Genomic DNA, 23,205 nt, shown 5'->3' on the forward strand with positions numbered 1-23,205 from the left:
TCTTATAAACTCTCAACAGACTTTAAAATAACAATAGCCCAAATTTGAAGAGCATTTTTATTTGTAAAGTACTTTTACATACAATATTTCATTGCATCCACTGTAAAACCCTGTGAGCTAACTGTTGTTATCTTTTTTTACAGTTGAGGAATTGAGGCTCAGTGAGAGTAAGCAAGTGGCTTTTCAAAGGTCACATGGCACTTTCTGTTTAACCTGTTGGGTTCATGTGTTGCCTCACTAAGCATATGTGTCTTATGATATAACACAGCATATAGGAAATCATAGTCAGTATTTCTTCTGAAAACATTTTTATTAACTACCTTCAAGGTTTTCTGTTAACCAGATTATTTATGCTGACACCAACATGCATGATTTTAGCTAAGGAATAAACTCCTTCCACTATGGTGCTTGAAAATGAGAAAAAGTGAAAAAAAAAAGAGGATCAACCTGCTGATTATATACATTAGGAGTTGACAAACTATGCCTCACAGGCCAAATCTTTCCACTGCCTATTTTGTAAATAAAGTTTTATTGGAACAGCCATGCTCATTCATGTATGTGCTGTGTATGACTGCTTTTGCACTAGTGGCACAGTTGCAATAGAGACCATGACCTGCAAAGCCTAACATATTTACTCTTTGTATATACAGAAAATGTTTGCCAATCCTTGGTCTACATATTATGGAAAAACTACCTCGAATGATTTTAATGCAAATGAAAATGTTTAATGTATGGCTATATTTAGACAATTGCTCAAGCAAAAAACAAACAAACAAAGAAACCATGTTTTGAGTAATTGGATGAGTCTTGCAGAATTCTAATAAGAAATAGAATTTGTTTCTTATCAGTTTCTTAACCAGAAGTGGCAAGTAGTGGAGGTCTTATGGCCTTGCACAAATTTATTAAACATTTATTACTTGCAAAGTTCTGTGCAAAGATAAATGTATTTAGTTGGGAAAAACAGTGGATAGCTCATTCTGGGACATTCTTTCATTTCAGTTGGTAGACACTGAAGTTTCATTTCATCTACAATTTTGTAAGTTCTTGTTTAGTGCCCAATCTCAGCATCAAGAGAATTACTTTCTCCTCCTAACCTTCATTTTATTCATTCATCTTTTAGCATGTGCTGGTGTTTCTTTTGTTTGTTTGTTTAGTCTTTAATTATAAGGTTGATTTCATTGTTCAGGAAAAAAAATGGTACAAAGAGCAAAAAATTCATAAGCACAATTAAAAAAATAACCCCCCCCTCTAATTCAACTGACTAAAGAGAACACTTCTTAACATTTTGTTGTATGTATATCTTTACTAATATTTTTACACCAGTAAGCTAGTAAACTGTCTCTCAGGGGCAAAAAAAAAAAATCCCTGATTTGCAGCATTTGCTGATTTATGTGATGTAAAATTTCCTTCATGACCTATTTCAAGCTCCCAGTTGTTTAACAACTGGCTCACAAACTATTTAACAGTATGAGTCAGCTCAGGTACTCTACTGTTTATATGTATGTGTGTGTGAGACTTGTATATATTTTATACACATGCAGTTTTCTTTTTAAGAAATGGCATTTTCTAAATAAATTCAATTGTAATTTGTTCCTTTTACTAACCAAATATAGTAAACATTTTTATATATCAGTAGATATGAGAGGTCTGTCCAGAAGGTTTCCAGCCATGTCATATGAAAAATAGAGACATTTATTGAAGAAGATACAAGGTACAAGAAACATTCTACATACGACAATGATGCCTCAGTCCCCTTCAAAGTAGGCACCTTGGGACCTCACATAGTTCTCCCAATCACTATCAGCTCTGTCATATTTTCCTGAATCTCATCAATGGTCTGAAATCTCTTCCCTTTCAAAGGTGATTTTAGTTTTTGGAAAAGCCAGAAGTCACAGGACACCAAATCTGGGCTATAGGGGCACTGAGTCATTTGGGTGATTTGATGTTTTTCCAAAAAACTCTGCAGTAGACATGATGCATGAGCAGGTGCATCATCGTGATGAAGCTGCTAATGACCAGTTGCCCATAGCTGTGGCCTTCTGAATCATCTGAATAGTATCCATGGAGGAACGTTCAAGCTTTACACAGAATTTGAGGCCAATTTGTTATTCTACTCACTCCGTCATTTTGAATGTGATGAACACACAGTACATATGCTCAATCAACAGTGTCTACCACCCCCACTGACTCATACAGTGAAGTCGTCACTGTCTACTCTCCTCGGCTCTCAAGTTACATCAATATTGCACAAAGCATTCTCATTGTATTAACAATGGCTGGACTCTTTCTGGACAGACCTTGTATGTATATACTGTGAATTTAAAAGGCCTGGATAATATTCCATTGAATGCATATAATATAATTTATTTCATTATTGTTTTATTTAGGGACCTTTAGAGTACTCTCAGAATTTTGCTATTACAAATAATGCTATATTCAAAGTCTTGCATTAGGCTTTCTTAAGTAAGATAATATGTGAAAAATATTTTATAAATGGGAAATGCTGTATAAATGTTGGTTGTATTTATCATTCATTTTTCTTATCATTTGTATGTCCCATTTTCCCATTTAGATTGTGATTGCCTCTGAAGGAGGCATTGGTATCCAGCTGTTTTTGCATTCCCCCACAGCACATAGCAAAGTGTGTCTGCGTTCATCACACATTTGAGAGTGAAGATGATGGTCAGTTTATTTTGTCTTCTAGGCCTTGTTGTGGTCAGTGGTCCAAAAGTGTGAAGTTGCTAGGCCTCAAATAGTCTTCAGTCACACATAGATTTGAATTTTTCCTCAGAATACATTGAGTTGCATGAGCTGCACTTGTACTCATAACTTGAACTTCATATTTTCAGGTGAACATGTTGGTCCAGGTTGTTTTACATGTCTTAATGTAATATGTTAACATGTCTGTGACCTCACTGGACAAAATATAGCAGACAGGCTGTACACACACACACACACAAACTGTTATGTACCTTCTTTCTCTCAGGAACAAATGAACAAAAGTGATAATCACAAAATATGTCTAATTTGTACTCACAAGATATGTTCCCACATTATTTCTTTTATGTTGTTTTATTATTTCAAATTATGAATGTATTCTTATTGTCATAGTTGCCTAGGAGTGAGAGTACAAAGTTAGCAACATTAATAAAATAAGTGAAGCCATAAAAACTTCCAGCAGCATTATAAGATTGTTATAAAAAAGCATGTGCCCTGGCTGGTGTGGCTCAGTGGATTGAACACCAACCTGCCAACTGAAAGGTTGCTGGCTTGATTCCCAGTCAGCGCACATGTCTGGGTTTCGGGTCAGGTCCCCAGTGGGGGGCGTATGCATACATTGATGTTTCTCTCCCTCTCTCCCTCTCTCCCTCCCTCCCTTCCTCTCTGTCTAAAGGTGAATAAAAAATATTTTTTTAAAAAGCATGTTTAGTAGAAAATGTCCTTTAATAATTTTAAACCTAAGACCATGGGTATTTTTTCTTATCCCTAGGAAAAAGAATATTTTCCACAGCATTTTATTATGAAAAAAATTGAACATATAGAAGACAACTTGAAAGAAATGTACAGTGAACATCTAAATACTAACCACCTAGATTCTATAATTAACATTTTATATCATAAATTGATCCATCCATCTATTAATCCATTTGTACATTTGTGTGTGTGTGTACTTCAGAGTAAATCAGACACATCAATACTCTCTCCCTTCAGTATCCATTTCATTACCTGGAAAGGAAATCCAATTTTAAAAGCCAGGTACTCTCTCAGTGTAGAAAGGTTATGGTTTTATACCCAGGGTAGGCTTAAAATTCCATAAATAGGACATAGCTGGCTGGCCCCCATGCATGTTTGACTTTAGTCATCTTCTGTAAGGGCTTATGAGAGCAGAGACATAGGAAACACGTTGTGGTCTTCCAGGAGAACACTAAATGGCAAACTGTTCTGTGCTGGGGGGGTCTCTCAACCATAGCTGATGCTTTAGCTAAGGAGATTTGGGGTATCTATTGGATGTATAAAATAAATTTTATATATATATATATATGAGAGATACTTTTAGATATAGATATCCATGCATATAAGTGTAAATAGACGTGTATGTGTGTGTGTGTGTGTGTGTGTATGGACATATATCCTGTATTATCTCCATAACAATGTGGTAAAGTAAGTTTTATTTCTGTTTTATAATTGAGTGAAGTGGCTCAAGGGTTAAATGACTTGTCCGGGGCTGCACAGCTTATAAGTGTCAGGAAGGCAAATTGAATATTTTTCTGTAGCTCTATTTGATTTCCTTGTTTCAGTGGGCTTTGGTGTCACTTCTCAGTTTGGTTCTCACTCAGTTCCATTTGGCCTGCTGGAGGGACTCCAGAGGATTGCATGTTCAAAACTGTTTCTTGGAGTGGATGATTTTAGAGGAGGGGCTTCAGTCCACAGTAGCCAAGTCAAGGCTTTGAGAAGACTAAGTGTAAGCAGGGTAACTGAGAAAAGAGAATCCTGTCTGCCTCTTTATCATGACTTACTGATTTGTTTCCAGGTGTTTTGAAGTCTTATGCATCTATTGTCAGTCAGGCCACATTGAAGAGCCTTATGTCAGCATCACCAAGAAGCGACAGATGCCAAAAAATGGCTTCTCAGAGGAGATTGAGAAGGAAGTGGGCCAAGCAGAGGGCAAAATGTTCACCCATCGATCTGCATTCAGTCGGGCATCGGTGATCCAGGCTTTCCTGGGCTCAGCCCCTCAGCTGACCCTGCAGCTATATATAAGCACCTTACAACAGAAAATCACTTCCGGAAGATGTATGTATATATATTTTTACTTCTGCCTTCATTTGGGGATCAAAATGGGGAGCAAAATATAAAGTTGATTTTGTTTTAGGTGAAATTCATTCATATGTGCATTCAATCCTGGGTTTGCATTCTAGTTACTAAGCTCAAAACTTAGTGAGTTAAGGCAATAACAGTGTTTATTTGCTTATGAATTTGCAATTTGGGCAGGGCTCAAAAGGGCTCATCTATGCTCTACTGTCCATCAGCTGATGTGGCTCAAAGATGTGTAGTTAGAATCCATCGAAAGCCCATTTACTCACACTTCTTATGGTTGCTGGTGGTCTCAGATCTTCTCCATTTCATCTTTCTGTGTGTACTGGTTTGGGCTGCTTCAAGGCATGGTGGCTGCCATCAAGCATCAGTGTCCTAAGAGGGAGAGATGGCCAGGTAGAAGAGTTATCATTTCTTGTGATCCAGCCTTGGAAGTGATGTGACATCACTTCTGCTGTATTGTGTTTGTGGAAGCAGTCAAGAATCCTGCTGAAGTTGAAGGGAAGAAGAGGGAAGGAAACTGATTCTTGTTGGGGAAGTGTAGAATTTTGAAAGTAAGTTCACTGCAGTGACTATTTTGGAAAATACAGTTTGCTGTAGATTGAAAATATAGCTGCCAGAGACCAGCCCTCTTTGGATTTTGCCTCTGTCTTACAGTGATAGTTGTAAACCAGCTGAGATGGTTGGTTGTAATAGCTTCTTTGTGGTAAATGATGGAAGCAAAAGAGCACTCTTCTGTCTTCTTGCAGTTTAAATGTGTCTCTTAGCTTTTAAATGAACAGTTCTCTAACCTTTGGGCTACTGTCACATTATCAAATTAAGGTCAGGTTAAGCCAGGTTTCAAAAAAAAACCCAAAAAAAACCTCTATGTGCATGGACACAGTGAAAAACCTTCATATGTAAAGAGGAAATAGCCCCTTTCCAACATAAATATTATGGGTAAATGAAAACTAGATGTTCTGATAAATTTTACTATACAGATAAGCAAAAATGAGCTTAAAAGCCTTAAGTTAAATATATATATATATTTAAGATAATATCGAAATTATAACTTAAAAAATAAATCACTTTTATTAATTTCATTTCCCTTAATATTATCTTTCTGCCTATATTTCAGGCTGGATGGTAGAATGTCTTAATTTATGGCTAGGTCACAGGGTACTTGCATATAACAACCATCTCCCTCACCCAGGGATCTTAAGTTGAAGTCTTGAACCTTGGTGGGTTCATATTTAGGTGAAAATGACTTCCACAGCTACAGACAAATAGTAGGTGTTCAAAAAATGCCACAGCATCATTGTTCTCTAAGGACTCATTATTGGAATCAGCATTGATCAAGGCAAGTTCTCTGTATGCCACTCTATCCTTTTCCCAGTTCATTGTTTTTCCATGTGGTGGGCAGAGACACAATGAGAGACCAGATGTGGTTATAGTCTGTTTTATTTTTACAAGTAGACTCAACTTTTTCTAAATGAAGTTTATCTTATAGTTCAGAGGTCAGCAAGTGACAGCCCATGGACCCAACTGAGCACTGCTTGTTTTTGTAAATAAAAATTTATTGGAGCATAGCCATGCCCTTTCATCTACCTACTGTCTGTGTTTGGTTCCTTTTTTTTTTTTGGTAGACTTGAGAAACTGTAAGAAAATGTATGGTCCACAAAACTTAAAATATTTACCATCTGGTTCTTTACAGAAAAAGTTTGCCAACCCTCATTATAGTTTTTCAGACATAATTCTGTTTAGGAAAATAAAACCTATTTTATAAATGTCATTGTCACAAATAATATCTATGGGGTGCCCCCCAGGGACTTGAAGGTCAAACAATAAATCACATATATAAGGAAAAAGGAAATGGACAGGGTCCTCTTAAAAATTCAGATGGCTGATATTTAATGCAGACCTTGACTAACCCCAATCACTGCCTTAAAAAATCTGGTGAAGGAATTCCTTATGAGGAAGAAGAAAGGCAGTTACAATTGGAACATGGACTGGGGTGTGTCACAAAGGCAAATGTTGATAGTGTCCAATATGTAGTTAGGGATCCATTTGCTGCAAGGAACACTGCACTACAGGGTTAAACACCCAGAGTTTATTTTGCTCACCTAACAAGGAATTGGAGAGAGACAGTTATTTGCTAGCATTATTTCTGCTGCTCACAATGTCAGAGTTGATGTCCCTGTAGTTCCATTGGTCTTTTAGCCAGTAGTGCTTCTCATAGAGTTGTAGGAGGCTAAGAAATAGGAGGGATCCAAGAGGCTGTCATGTCTGACTGCACTTTATGTAGAAGTCCCATCTTTGGTGTCTGCAAAAGGTGATCTATCAGCCTCTGCTTGACTATGTTTAGCAGTGGAACTCTCAGTACTCAAAAGGTACTGTTCCATGGATAAAGCACTTGTTAGAACATTCTTCTTTGTATAATAAGATGCTAAGTGGAACTTTTCCTTTTTCCCAAGATGTGACACCAGGTCCAAGTGCTGGCTATATCACATTCAGAAAGAAAGGCACTAAGTATTTGCCAGACTCCTTTTTTCAGGATTTTACAAGAGTGACAAACCATCCCTACCACAATCAACTTCCTATATCCCCACCCTCAGATTCTATAAGGAAGTACCTATGGGGGAAGAGGTGAGAGAACAGGGACTTCTATAAAATACTACTTATAGTGAGAGGCCACTCCCTCCCAGAAGCCAGCTAAAGTGGCATTTTAAGATGAAGGGTGCTCATAACACAGGTAGCCAAGTACTTGTATCCCTGCCTTTTAAGCTGGGAACCCATAGCCTCATTCTCCTGATGCTTCCTTCAGAGATAGCTTATTGTGTGTACCCTGCAGTTCTGGAGCATCTATCAGTAATGAGACTGAGGCGTCTTTCTCATTTGTAGATTTGTGAAGGAGGGAGTCTTGAGGGAATAGGCTGGGGTGAGCAGAGACTGTGTTGCCGTATGCCTAGAAAGGGGACAAGAGGTCTCCACTGTATCAGGTAGCTATTATAAGTAATAAATTACCCAAGACTTAGTGGTTTAAACAATAAGCATTTATTTTTCAGTAGTCTACAAGTCAACTAGGAAGTTCTAGTCTGGGCCAGGCTATGCTGATCTTGCCTGAGCTTGTTCATTAGTGCACACTTAGCCTGTGGGTCAGTTGGGAATGACTGGAGTAGTATGGCTGCACTTGGAATTGCCTACTTCCGTGTGGTCTGTATTTCCTGAGCCTCTTAGCCTCGTGGTAGCAAGGCTTCGAGAAAGTCAAAGCATGCAGAGCTGCAGAGGCCCTTGTGGGTGGTTGAGGATTCAGAACCCAAGACACTGCCATTTTTTCACATTCTACTTCCACAGCTGAGAGGAGATTGGGTGGGGGGCAGTTCAAATCACTTTCATGATAATATCCCACCAAGTTGACACAACTAAGTAGAGCCCTTTCACTCATATGGAAATCAGCCTCCTTTAATCTTCAGCCTGATGTTTAAACCTGATTTTTCCCACTAAAGCAACTAACTCTCTCTCTCTCTCTCTCTCTCTCTCTCTCTCTCTCTCTCTCTCTCTCTCCCCCCCCCCGCCCTTACCACACGGCAGATCTCCAAATATTCACAACTATACTGTCTCCTTTTTTTTCTCTGTTCTCAAGATCTTTCTGTCATTTCTCTAATGACATTCTTTGAAGCCATCAAGGTCACTGTACTTGAGATACAATCTGACTTTTCCCTTTTTTTCTTAAAAAATGACATTCATAATTGAATGTGACATTGCAAACTTATTTCGACAAGAGCTGTTAGCAGTGGGATTATGTTTTCTTTTATTGTTTTGCTTTAATCTGAACCCTGTGATTTTATTTATGTGCCCAAATGTTGTAGCTTTTGGAGGAACTGAATCACACTGTTGGGTTATATTGATGGATGGTTCAGTAAATTCTCCCAGTTCCTTTTTCATACTGAAGCAGCTAAGCCAAGATTTACCCATCCAGTACCTGTACAGTATGTTTTGAAATATATAAATGTAGGGCTTGATCATTTTTCTTGTTATATTTCCTTTTCTTGGATTCAAGCCCAGGGTATCAGTCTTTTGAGATAATTTTGAATTGTGATTCTCTTGTCTTCTCAGTTTTGTCCTAGCTGTGATTTTCTGTCTTCATCCAATAGTTGGCAAGAACGAGAGACCAGAACAGTCCAAAGCCACAGCCCTGAGCACTCCTTGACAAATGCCCTTTATCCTGAAAGGAGGTAGCAAAGAATATGAGTACAGATTGCTTATCCAGTTGCAAATCTGACTGCACTCACATTAAAGAGCCTCTGACTTGTCCACAAGGATATCATGAGAGAACTTTTTTTGTTTTGCCTGTTTGTTTTTCTTGAGGCCTTGCTGAAAACCATACACAATGTCTGTAATACCCACTTACTTATTAACTATAGATATTTTTCTTGTATGTTAATTTAGAATATTGGTATTATAAAATATTAAAGCACATAGACAAGAATAGAGAATAAATATAATAAACCATGTATCTCTTTACCTGTTTTATCAAATATTCACGACATGTTTGCTTCAGAATTATTTGTTTCTCTTTAAGAAATGAAATATTACTAGTACAGTTGGAGTACCCTGTGTCCCTTTCTCATCATGATTCCGGAGTTGATCATTCTCATGCATGATTCATAACTATATATGCACTGTATCTATAAATATTACATATTGATTTTATAGGTCTTTAAACTCTATCATACTGCAAATATTCTGAAATTTGTAATATTAATATTTTGAGAACTATGTATACTAATGAACATTAAGTGCTGGTTCATTCTTTTTTGTGTCTTAAAAGTGTTCTATTGCAGGCAATAATTTTCTGCAAAGGAACACATAGTAAATACAGCCTGTATGATATTCTCCTTTGGTTTTATTTGTTTTTACAACCCTTTAAAATCAAAATATTCTTAGCTCTTAGGCTGTACAAAAATTGGACTTAGTTTGGGGTAACCCCTGTTCTACTGTTTGACTCTAACACTTTCTCCATTCTCCTTTTGATTTATATGAGTTCCTAGGTCTCAGGTTCTTTTTTTACAAAGCAGAAGGTGACAATAATTGTCTTACCTAACTTCTTATGAGAGTAGGGAAATAAAGCAGATAATGGAGAGAAAGTGCTTTGAAAAGTTTTTTATGGTATAGTTATTTTTATTTTTAATATAATCTTTATTATATATTTTCCCATTACCATTTAGTGTCCTTACACTCCCCTACCCTCAGCAATCACCTCACGGTTGCTTCCTTCTCAATTTCCTTTGCTTTTTGTTCCACTCCCTTCTCCTTTATTTTTGCTGTCCTAAGTAGGTTCTGAATTGGATTTGGATAAAGAGATATGGGAACTCTTTGAGAAACCTAGGTGGCCAGAGACACCAGGGGAAGACACTATTGAGCAGCTGGGATTAGCGAGGCCACAGCTCTGGGGCATCAGTGGCTGGGAAATTCAGGAAGAAGTGTCATTCTAGGCAGCCTCCTAGCTGAAACACACCTGTTTCTTTGTTTAAATACTCTGGGACTAAGGTAAGAAGCTTATGCTGATGGCCTATTCTGCTACTCTATAGCTGGACCAAGCTGACCTCACAGACCTTTTGTCTCTTCATCTATAAACTACATCTATCAACAGGTTTGGCAGGACTATTGAATTCCAGCTTTGCTAGCTGAGTGATTTCTGCAAAGTTCTTTAGCATGTTTGTATCTCTGTTTTGTCATCTATATAATGAGGCTAATAACGGTATCTACTTTATAGAATTGTTATAATTAAGCAATTAGTGCTGTAAAGTGCTTACAATAGTCCTTGGGCATGAAGTAATATTTGTTAGAGTAAGAGAGATAAACCAAAAGAAATTCTATCATCCAGTTTCCCTAGGCAAGTAATTGAAATGTGTGTGGAGAAAAATAGCAAAATCATTCAGGATTTCTGGGGATTATAGAGTAGACAGTACTAATCATATCATGTATGCTTATTATATTTGTCTTGAAAATTCTGAGTACTAAACAAATATATAAACATATTGAATGGAAAGTCCTCAATTTCTGACTGAACATCTGATAAACTGGAAGATGTTCAAGAGATTTTAGTGACAGTAAGGTCTTAGTCACTGGAACTTTAAACTGTATTTTACAGTATTAGGGTGTGATTCTGGTTACATCTATAGAACCAGTTTTGCTATAATGATCTAAGTAGGGGTTTATGCTATGTTTCCTACTTGGTATTTTGACAGGGTAGGGAAGAAAACTATTCCTGTAACAACTTCATTACAATAATGGAAGAGTTGTCTTTTGCCCTAAAAAATTCAATGAAATAAACATTTATTGAGTGCCAAGTAAGTATAGTAGTAGCATAACCTAGATTTTTTAAAAAGAAATACCTTTATTGAAGTGTGAACTGTATATAGAAAATTATACTCCTCATAAAAATGAAGCTTGGTGAATTATCCCTAACTAAAAATCTCTATGTAGCCCTTTATATAGGTCAAGAACCAGAAGAGTACCTATACTCCTTGAAGTCTCCCTTGTACCTTTTTCCAATCACTTTACCAACTTTCCTTCCCAAAGAGTAACCACTAAGCAGAAAGCAGATTTCTTATTTTATTTTTTAATTTTTTTTATTTTATTTTAATCATTGTTCAAGTACAGTTTTCTCCCTTTTACTCCCATTCCAGCCCACCCACCCAACCCTCCCCACTTCCCTCCCATTACCAACCCCCCCCTAGCTTTTTCCATGTGTCCTTTAAATTTGTTCCTGTAAACCCTTCCCATTCTCCCCTGAAATTCCCTCTTCTCTCCCCTCTAGTCCCTGTCAGTCTCTCCCCTATTTCAGTGCCTTTGGTTATATTTTGCTTGTTTCTTTGTTTTGTTGTTTAGGTTCCTGTTAAAGGTGAGATCATATAGTATTTGTCTTACACTGCCTGGCTTGTTTCGCTTAGCATAATGCTTTCCAGCTCCATCCATGCTGTTGCAAAGGGTAGGAGCTCCTTTCTTTCTGCTGCCTAGAATTCCATTGTGTAAATGTACCATAGCTTTTTGATCCATTCATTTACTGATAGGCATCTAGGTTGCTTCCAGCACCTAGCTATTGTAAATTGTGCTGCTCTGAACATCGGGGTGCAAAGGTTCTTTTGTATTGGTGTTTTAGTGTTCTTAGGCTATAGTCCCAGCAGTGGAATTGCAGGGTCAAAAGGCAGATCCATTTTAAGTTTTCTGAGGAAGTTCCATACTGCTTTCCATAGTGGTTGTACCAATCTGCAGTCCCACCAAGAGTGCACTAGGGTCCCCTTTTCTCCACAACCTCTCCAACACTTGTTGTTTGTTGCTTTGTTTATGATGGCCATTCTGACTGGTGTGAAGTGGTATCTGATTGTGGTTTTAATTTGCATCTCTGATAGCTAGCGATATTGAACATCATTTCATGTGTCTTTGGATCTTCTGTATGTCCTCCTTGGAGAAGTGTCTGTTCAAGTCCTTTGCCCATTTTTTAATTGGGTTACTTGTCTTCTTAGAGTGGAGTCGTGTGAGTTCTTTATATATTTTGGAGATTAAACCCTTGTCTGAGGTATCATTGGCAAATATGTTTTCCCATACAGTTGGTTCTCTTTTTATTTTGATACTGTTTTCTTTAGCTGTACAGAAGCTTTTTATTTTGATGAGGTCCCATTTGTTTATTCTTTCCTTTATGTCCCTTGCTCTAGGGGACAAGTCAGTAAAAAAGTTTCTGTGTGAAATATCTGAGATTTTCCTACCTACATTCTCTTCTAGGACTTTAATGGTATCACGGTTTATATTTAAGTCTTTTATCCACCTTGAATTTATTTTTGTATAAGGTGTAAGTTGGTGCTTAAGTTTCATTTTTTTGCACGTAGGTGTCCAGTTCTCCCAACACCATTTGTTGAAGAGGCTATTTTTATTCCATTTTATGTTGCTGCTTCCTTTGTCAAATATTAATTGACCGTAGAGACTTGGGTTTATTTCTGGGCTCTCTGTTCTGTTCCATTGGTCTATGTGTCTGTTTTTATGCCAGTACCAGGCTGTTTTGATTACAGTGGCCTTGTAGTATAGTTTAGTGTCAGGTATTGTGATCCCTCCTACTTTACTCTTTCTCAAAATTGCAGCAGTTATTCGGGGTCGTTTATGGTTCCATATAAATTTTTGAAGTGTTTGTTCTATGTCTGTGAAATAAGCCATTGGTACTTTAATAGGTATTGCATTGAATGTGTAAATTGCTTTTGGTAGTGTGGACATTTTGATGATATTAATTCTTCCAATCCATGAACATGGTATATGTTTCCATTTGTTTGTGTCTTCCTTGATTTCTTTCCTGAGTGTTATGTAGTTTTCTGAATACAGGTCTTTTACCTCTTTGGTTAGGTTTATTCCTAGGTATTTTATTTTTCTTTTTGCTATTTCAAATGGGATTTTTTTCTTGATTTCTGCTTCTGCTGTTTCATTGTTGGTGTACAGAAATGCCTTTGACTTCTGGATATTGACTTCGTATCCCGCTGTTTTGCCAAATTCATTTATTAGGTCAAGCAGTTTTTTTGTGGAGTCTATAGGATTTTCTATGTATACTATCATGTCATCTGCAAACAGTGATAGTTTTCTTTCCTCCTTTCTGATTTGGATGCCTTTTATTTCTTTTTCTTGTCTGATCGCTGTGGCTAAAACTTCCAGTACTATATTGAATAGAAGTGGTGAAAGTGGAAAGCCTTGTCTTGTTCCTGATCTTAGTGGAAAAGATTTTAATTTTTGCCCATTGAGTATGATGTTGGCTGTAGGTCTCTCATATATGGCTTTTATTATGTTGAGGAATGCTACCTCTATTCCCACTTTGCCAAGTGTTTTTATTATGAATGGGTGCTGTACCTTACCAAGTGCTTTTTCTGCATCAATTGGGATGATCATGTGGTTTTTGTCTTTGCTTTTGTTTATGTGATGTATTACATTTACTGATTTGTGAATATTGAACCATCCTTGCATCCCTAGAATGAATCCCACTTGGTCATGGTGTATGATCTTTTTAATGTATTGTTGGATGCGGTTTGCCAGTATTTTGTTGAGGATTTTAGCGTCAATGTTCATCAGTGATATTGGCCTGAAGTTTTCTTTCTTCATTGTGTCTTTATATGGTTTTGGAATTAGGATGATGTTGGCCTCATAAAAAGAATTTGGGAGACTCCCATATTTTTGGATTTTTTGGAATAGTCTGTGAAGGATAGGGGTTAGCTCTTCCTTAAATGCTTTGTAGAATTCTCCTGTGAAACCATCTGGTCCAGGGCTTTTGTGTGTTGGGAGTTTTTTGATTACTGCTTCAATTTCTTTTGTTGTTATTGGTCTGTTCAGGCTCTCTGCTTCTTTTTCATTGAGTTTTGGAAGATTATATTTTTCTAGAAAGTTGTCCATTTCACCTAGGTTTTCAAATTTCTTGGCATACAGTTCTTTGTAGTAATTTCTTACAATCCTTTGTATTTCTGTGGTGTCTGTTGTAATCTCTCCTCTTTCATTTCTGATTGTGTTTATTTGGGTCTTCTCTCTTTTTTTCTTGATGAGTGTGCTTAAAGGCTTGTTGATTTTGTTTATCTTTTCAAAGAACCAGCTCTTGGATTCATTGATCCTTAGAATTGTGCTTTTAGTCTCTATGTCATTTAATTCTGTTCTGATCTTGGTTATTTCCTTCCTTCTGCTTGCTCTGGGCTGCCTTTGTTGTTGTTCCTAAAGTTCTTGTAGACATAGGGTTAGGTTGTTTGTTTGAAATGTTTCTAACTTTTTTAGGTGGGCCTGTATCGCTATGAACTTCCCTCTCAGGACTGCCTTGGCTGTGTCGCATAAGTTTTGGGTTGTTGTGAGTTCGTTTTCATTTGTTTACAGAAACCTTTTGATTTCTTCCGTAATATCATTCTTGACCCATTCCTTGTTTAATAGCATGCTATTTAGTCTCCATGATTTTGAGTGTTTTGGGTTTCTTTCCTTTGGGGTGGTTTCTAGCTTCAGTCCCTTGTGGTCCGAGAAAATGCTTGGTATGATTTCAATTTTCTTGAAATTGTTAAGGCTTGTTTTGTGTCCTATCATGTGGTCAATCTTCGAAAATATTCCATGTACATTTGAAAAGAATGTGTATTTAGCTTCTTTGGGATGGAGGATTCTGTATATATCAGTAAAATCTATTTCCTCTAGGGCATTGTTCAATGCCACAATATCTTTGGTGATATTTTGTTTGGAAGATCTGTCCATTTTTGATAGTGGGGTGTTAAAATCCCCCACTATAATTGTGTTGCTGTCCATATCTTTCTTGAAGTCCTCTAAGATTTTCTTTATGTATTTGGGTGCTCCTATGTTGGGTGCATATATGTTTACAATGTTTGTGTCTTCTTGGTGGATTCTTCTCTTGAGTATTATGAAATGACCTTCTGGATCTCTCTTTATGGTCCTTTTTTGAAAGTCTGTTTTGTCAGATATGAGTATTGGTACCCTGGCTTTTTTTTCCTGTCCATTTGCTTGGAAAATTTATTTCCAGCCCTTCACTTTCAGCCTGTGCAGGTCTTTTATCCTGAGGTGGGTCTCTTGTAGGCAGCATATGTGTGGGTCATGTTTTCTTATCCAATCAGCTATTCTATGTCTTTTGATTGGAGCATTTAATCCATTTACGTTTAAGGTTATTATTGATAGGTACTTATTCATTGCCTTTTATGTACGTGTGTTCCTCTCTCACTCTCTCTTTTCCTTTCTTTCCTTAAAGCAATCACTTTAGCATCTCTTGCAGAGCTAGTTTAGTGGAGGTGTATTCTTTTAGAATTCTTTTGTCTGAGAAGCTTCTTATTTGGCCTTCTATCTTGATTGAGAGCCTTGCTGGGTAAAGTAGCCTTGGTTGCAGACCTCTGGTTCTCATTACTTGGAATATTTCTTGCCATTCTCTTCTGGCTTGGAGTGTTTCCATTGAGAAGTCAGCTGCTAACCTCATCGGGGCTCCCTTGTATGTTACTTCCTGTTTTTCCCTTGCTGGTTTTAAGATTCTCTCTTTGTCTTGGTATTTTGCCATTTTAATTATGATGTGTCTTGAGGTGGGCCTCTTTGGATTCCTCTTGATTGGAACTCTCTGTGTTTCCTGGATTTGTGTAACTTTTTCTCTCATCAAATTAAGGAAGTTTTCCATCATTACTTTTTCAAATAGGTTTTCTATGCCTTGCTCTTCTTCTTCTCCTTCTGGTATCCCTGTTATACGGATATTATTATGTTTCATATTGGCTTGCATTTCTCTTAATCCCTCTTCATTCTTTCTGAGCCTCTTTTCCTTTTCTTGCTCCTTCTGGGTGTTTTCTTCTACTCTGTCCTCTAGCTTGCTGATCCGATCTTCTGCTTCATCGATCCTGCTTTTCATTCCTTCTACTGTGTTCTTCAGTTCAGAAATTGTATTCTTCATTTCCTCTTGGCCCCTGTTGAGAGTTTCTATTTCCTTTTTCATGCTGATGTAGTTTTCAGTGAGTTCATTGTGGCTCCCCTGTAGTTTCTGGTAGCTCATTGTGAGCTCATTGAGCTTCCTGACGATCATTGCTTTGAACTCAGTATCTGATAGTTGAATTGCCTCTATTTCATTTAGCATTCTTTCTGAGGCTTCCTCCTTTCCTTTCATCTGGGGATTGTTTCTTTGTTTTCCCATTGTTTGTGAGACTTTTCTTGTTAGCCTCAACTTCTTAAATTGATCTGTTCTGGCTCCCTGGGTTTGTGGTGTGCACTTCTGTGGTAGAATACCAGTGAGTTTCAGTGGTGCAGTCTCCTTGATCTCCTGAGCTCACTGGTCTTGGGCTGTCATTTAAGTTGGCTTTGTGTTTGCCTGTGGGTTTTGATTGTTGTTGAGTCTTTCTTTGGTGGGTCCTTCCCACCAGCTGGTTAAATGAGGGTCACTCTGCCCACCACCTCCTGTATTTTGTTGTGCTGGTGAGGACAGGTTGTGTTGAAGCTGGTTCTTCCGTGTGTATAAGGTTTAAAGAATTCTCTCTTGCTCTTGTTCAGTTGTTTGTACTGGGTACTGTCTCTACTGTTTAGTTGTATTTCCAGATAGGTCCTGGATTGAGGTTTGTGTGGTTCCCACTCCCTCCTTCACCTTCTTCTGTTGTTATCTGTTAGTGGTTCCTTTATTGTTGGGTTTCCTCTTCCAGTGGGTATCCTGGTGCTCACCACCTCCACCTATTCTTTTTTGTGATCCGTTGCAGGGGGAAGGGAAAATGGTTTAAGACAGCAACAGAGAATTCTATGATATTTACAGTAGTAACAAGTAGAGAAGAGATAGGAGATCCTTTGACTATGTATAGTGTTAACCGTGATCTTCCACCCAACTAGCTTATTTTTAGAAAGGATGGAAAGAAGATAAGCCTCTTGTTGGGGAAGGAAGGATTGTGAGATGGATCTAGAAAGCAGTGAGGTTGTGGGAGGTGAGATTCTGGGGTAAGGTGAGAATAAAGGATAGTAAATAGGTGTAGTGTGTGAGAAAACAGAGTTAACCATTACAGTAATAGAGTTCAGGAAACTTTGAAATGGGCTAAGATATGGGGGGTGGGGGTGTTGTGAAGTAATTACAATTGCATGGAACAGCAGTTATTTACAATAATATTCTGGCAACAATCATATGACAGAATCTATGACATCTAGGTAACAAGAATAGGGAGTACAGAACCTCAAGTAGTGTGCTAATGGGACACAGGTGAGTTAAAGGACAGTAGGTTAGCAATACAGTATGGAAAGAGATATCAGGGGAAAGCTGTCAGATCATACAATATATCCAGCCTAGCAAAGCAGACTATACAAAAAGAAGAGGGATACAAAAATACTATTAAAAAAGATGTAGGAATCCTGGAAAAATAATAATAATACAAATATGCAATTACTTGCAGGTTCTCTGTAATAGCAGAGTGAAATTTATCTCACTGTCCCAGCTGTTGTGATGCCCCTTCTTTGGTTTCAACTTTGGTCTTTTCACAGATCCAGGATCTTGTCTCACTTGTAGGTATTTAGAACAAATTTTAAAAAATAAAAATAGAGAAGGCAGACGAAGGAAGGAAGAAGAGATAAAATTGTAGGAAAGGAAGGAGGAAGGGATAAAACAAGAAATCAGGAAAGAGAGGAAAAAGAAATCAAAAGAGAATAAAAAACAATAAAAAATTAAAAAAATTAAAAAATTATTTTAAAAAAATAGAATCAAATTAAAAAGTCTGTTGGTTTCAAAGTGGCCAAACCGGTTTTTCTGCTCTTGCTGGCTGCAGCAGGCTGAGGGGTGATTGGTATGGCTTTTCTTCCTCGGTCAGCAGAGCTTGCACTGGCTCCTCAGCCTTGCACCCTGGGTGTGGGAATCAGGTCTTTCCCCAGGGTTATTGCTGTGGACTGGGGTGCTGGAATGCTCTCCCTGCACACGCACCCGCGCGCCCACAGCTGGGTGGCAGGGAGGCTGGAGAGACTGATCACTTTAGGAGAATTCCCCAAACAGTGTCTGTCTATTCACTCCTTCCTCTTGAGAAATTCCTCCTGTTCAAGCCTGCCACTCCCCACAGTGGCCTGGCATATCCCGCTGCCAAACTCTCCAGCCAGACTGGTGACTGTGGGGGTCAGGGCCTGCTGCTGCGCGACCCAGCCTCTCTGGTGCCCACAGCCTCCATAGGTGCTCACAGCCCTTGTGTGTTTGCTAGCAACTGGATTCCTCCCAGTGCCGCTCAGACCTTGTTTGGCTTCGGAGGGAGCAGTTGTCCCGGCTCTCTCCCAGGGACTCTGTGGCAAACCCAACAGCGGGCCCTGGGCATGGGGCTGCAGCCCTCGGACCACACGCTGGTCCCCGGGACCCTACCTTGTTGCAGCACTCTTCTTAGGGTCCGGTTTTTTGGTTCCACCACAATCCTTGGTCCCCTATTTTCACCTATGCTGAAGTATGTTGGTTGCTTGCTTCTCTACTCCATAGATCGGTCAGAATTTTCTCCCCTGAGCAGAGGGAAGCTCAATCTGCTCCTTCCTACTCCGACGCCATGTTAGCCCCCCAGAAAGCAGATTTCTAACATCACAAATTAACTTTTTCTGTTTTTAAATTTCATATACATAGAATCAGAAATCTAGCTTTTGTTATTCAACATTGTATTTGTGAGAGTTATCCATGCTGTGGCTTATAGAAGTTTGTTGTTTAGCATTTCTGTGTACTATTCCATTTTATGAATATGCCACAATGAATTGATATGCTTTTCTCTTGATTAATATTTAAGTTATTCCCAGATGGGGATTATTAGAAATAATGATGCTGAAAATATCCTTGTGCATATGTATGTATGTAGTTCTATTACATCTATAGACATACCTTGGAGATATTGCAGGTTTGGTGCCAGACTACCACAATAAAGTGAATACTACATTAAAGCTAGTGACAAGGATTTGTTTGGTTTCCCAATGCAGATAAAAGTTATATTTACACTATACTGTAGTCTATTAACTGTACCATAAATAGCATTATGTCTAAAAATGTATATCCTTAATTTAAAAATACATTATTTCTAAAAAACACCAAACATCATCTGAGCCTATTGGAAAAATCCCAAGATAGACTTTCTTGATGCAGGGTTGCCACAAACCTTCAATTTGTAAAAAAAAATAAAATTAAAAAATTAAAAAAAATTAAAAAATGCAGTATCTTCAAAGCACAATGAAAACAAGCACAATAAAATGAGTTATTCCTCTATTCAGGAGTAGAATTGCTAGGCTATAGGGAATGCCTATGTTAAGCTTTAATAGAAACTGCAAAAGTGGTTGTACCATCTTACACACCCACAAGCAGTATATAAGAGTTCCAGTTGTTCCACATCCTTGCCAACCCTTGGCTTTACTTTTAATAATGCAGTGGGTGTGTAGTAGTGTCTTGTTTTTGTTTGAATTTCTATTTCCTAATGACTAATAAGTTTGAGTTCTTTTTTATGTCTTTAGTGGCCATTTTGATGTGAGTATGAAGTGACTGTTCAAATCTTTTTACCCATTATAAAAATTGAGTTATATTTATTCTCTTGGTCCCTATTCCTACCTTTCTGTATCTCCATGCTCCCATGTCACATCATTTTCATTGGATATGAAATACTACCTTTAGTATTTTCTTTTTTTGTATGTTTTATTGATTATGCTATTACAGTTGTCTAAATTTTTCCCCTTTGCCTTCCTCCACCCTGTACCCCCGACCCTCCAGCCTTCCCCACCTTATTTCATGTCCATGGGTTGTACATATAAGTTCTTTGGCTTCTCTGTTACCTGTACTATTCTTAACCTCTCCCTGTCTATTTTATGCCTACCAATTATGCTGCTTATTCCCTGTACCTTTCTGCCCCCATTCTTCCCCTCCCCCTTCCCACTGAAAAGTGGGAAATGAAGATCCTTGTGATCTTCATTTCTCTGATTCTGTTCTAGTTATTTGCTTAGTTTTTTTTTTTTAGGTTCAGTTGTTGATAGTTGTGAGTTTGTTGTCATTTTACTGTTCATAGTTTTTTATCTTCTTTGTTTTCTTAGATAAGTCCCTTTAACATTTCATATAATAAGGGCTTGGTAATGATGAACTCCTTTAACTTTATCTTATCTGTGAAGCACTTTATTTGCCCTTCCATTCTAAATGATAACTTTGCTGGATAGAGTAATCTTGGATATAGATCCTTGCCTTTCATGACTTGGAATACTTCTTTCCAGCCCCTTCTTGCCTGTAAAGTTTCTTTTGAGAAATCAGCTGACAGCAAGATGGGCACTCTTTTGTAGGTAACTGTCTCCTTTTTTTTCTTGCTGCTTTTAAGATTCTCTCCTTATCTTTAACCTTGGGTAATGTAATTATGATGTGCCTTGGTTTGTGCTTCCTTGGGTCCGACTTTGTTGCGACTCTCTGAGCTTCCTGGAAGTCTATTTCCTTCACCAGATTGGGGAAGGTCTCCTTCATTATTTGTTCAAATAAGTTTTCAACTTCTTGCTCTTGTTCTTCTCCTCCTGGCACCCCTATGAATCAGGTATTGGAACGTTTCAGGTTGTCCCAGAATTTCCTAAGCCTCTCCTCATTTTTTTGACTTCTTGTTTCTTCATTCTGTTCTACTTGGATGTTTGTTTCTTCCTTTTGTTCCAAATCATTTATTTGAGTCCTGGTTTCCTTCCTGTATTGTTGGTTCCCTGTATATTTTCCTTTATTTCGCTTTGCATAGCCTTCATTTGTTCCTTCATTTTGTAACCAAGCTCAATCATTTCTGTGAGTGTCCTGATTACCAATGTTTTGGAATCTGCATCTGATAGATTGCTTATCTTCATTTCATTTTGTTCTTTTTCTGGAATTTTGATCTGTTCTTTCATTTGGGCCACATTCCTTTGTCTCGGTGCACCTGTTATGTTGTAAGGGGGCAGGGCCTTAGATATTCCCCCTGAGGAATAGGCAACCCTCGGATGAGGCAACCCTCTTTGCTGCATTGTGGCGCTGTTGGTCTGGTAAATGTTTCTTTAACTCCTTGGTTGTCGGAGTTCCATGTAGTTTGATTTTCTGGCACTTCTGGTTGTTTATTGTTTTTAGATTGGTTGCTATCTTCCTTTTGGTTGTGTGAGAAAATGAAAGGTTTCTACCTATGCCTCCATCTTGGTTGGAACTCCTACCTTTAGTGTTTTCTTTAGAGCAGATGTGCTGGTGACAAATATCCTCATTTTTGTTTTGTTATAAAATGTCTTTCTTTTACCTTCATTTTTGGGTATGGAAGTCTATGTTAGAGGTCATATTCGTCCCACTTTGAGGTATAATTTCTTTGTCTTCTGGCTTTTATTATTTCTGTTGGGATATTCTTATTATAATTGCTCCATTGAAGTTAAATTTTTTGAAGAAATGAGAATATACACCTGCTTTTTAAGGTTTTCACTTAGACGCTGATGCTCAGCAGTTTTAACATGATATACTTAGTTGTGGTTTTCTTCATATTTATCATATTTGGGGTTTAGTTTGATATTCTAACAGTTTGGGAAAATCCTTAGCCTTAATCACTTTAAATATTGCTTCTGACCTCTTCTTTTTCTTCAGTGTCTGTCTGTCTGTCTGTCTGTCTATCTCTCTTCCCCTGACATTTTCTTTTTCTCATAAGTCTCTTATGCCTTTTGTTTCTCCATTTTTTTTCTGACCTGCTTTCTAGTTAGTAGTGATTACCTTTATAGGTATTTCTAATCTATTAAACCCATCTGTTGATTTCTTAATTGTGCTTATTGTATTCTTCAGTTCTAGAATCCTCATTTGAATTTTAAAGTAGTTTCCAGTCTATGATAAATTCTCCATCTTGTTATATAATTTCTTGAACATATTAATAGCAGACATTTTAAAGTCCATGTTAGATAAGTCGAATATCTCCAATGAGTCTGTTTTTATTATCATTTTTATTCTTGGATTTTTATCCCTTTTTTTGCTATGCCATGTTATTTTTACTTTTATTTTATTTTTTTTAAAGATTTTATTTATTTATTTTTAGAGATGGAAGGGAGGGAGAAAGAGAGAGAGAGAGAAACATCAATGTGCGGTTGCTGGGGGCCATGGCCTGCAACCCAGGCATGTGCCCTGACTGGGAATCGAACCTGCGATGCTTTGGTTCGCAGCCCATGCTCAATCCACTGAGCTACGCCAGCCAGGGCTGCCATGTTATTTTTAATTAAATATCAGATGTTTGGCCCTGGCCAGGTGAGCCAGTTGGTTGGAGCATTTTCCCATACACCAGAAAGGTTGCAGTTTTGATTTCTAGTCAGGGCACATACCTAGGTTGTGGGTTTGATCCCTGGCTGGGTCATGTACAGGAGGCAACTGATTGATGTTTTTCTCACACATCTCTCTCTCTGTCTACCTGTCTGTCTCTCCTTCTCTCTCTAAAGTCAATAAATGTATCCTCAGGTGAGGATATTTTTTAAAAAAATTTAATAAACAAATGTCAGATGAGTATATTAAAAATGGAGATAATTTGGGTGAGTTATCTTTCTCCAGGAACATATTATTAGTTTTGTTTATGACAGGTAATTAGATTAGATACAGATCAACTTGACTCATTCACAACTGAAGTTGGTTGAAATTTGTACTTCAGTCTTTGGGAGGGCTTATTTCCAGTCACCCTTAACTCCCAGTGTCTTGTCCTCTGTGGTCCCACTAGAAAGTTTTAGCTGTATACCAGGACCATTACAGGGCCAGAATGTTAACATTTGCTCTCACACGCACCAGCTTTGAGAGACTATTAAATGCTATGTTTGGATTCTTAGTCTCTTACTACCCACTATTATATAGGCAAATGTCTTGAAGGGAAAAACAGCTTTAAAATTTTCTCTTGGAACTTTTACTCTTTGAGATCTTGGTGCCAGAAGCATTCACTGCTTTCTGATACCATTGAACAGGTG

General features: G+C 37.8%; 1 protein-coding gene across 1 annotated transcript in view; it reads left to right on the forward strand.

Annotated features, from left to right (window-relative positions):
• Positions 1-23,205, forward strand: part of XK (X-linked Kx blood group) — a 37,073-nt gene that overhangs the window by 3,890 nt on the left and 9,978 nt on the right. Inside the window, exon 2 of the mRNA XM_045860654.1 lies at positions 4,532-4,794. Within this exon, the coding sequence (XP_045716610.1) occupies positions 4,532-4,794 (263 nt within the window). The remainder of the gene's footprint in view (positions 1-4,531; positions 4,795-23,205) is intronic.

The sequence above is a fragment of the Phyllostomus hastatus genome, unplaced genomic scaffold, assembly GCF_019186645.2.
Source record: "Phyllostomus hastatus isolate PE091 unplaced genomic scaffold, TTU_PhHast_1.1 phas_scaffold_200, whole genome shotgun sequence".
Taxonomy (NCBI): Eukaryota; Metazoa; Chordata; class Mammalia; order Chiroptera; family Phyllostomidae; genus Phyllostomus; species Phyllostomus hastatus.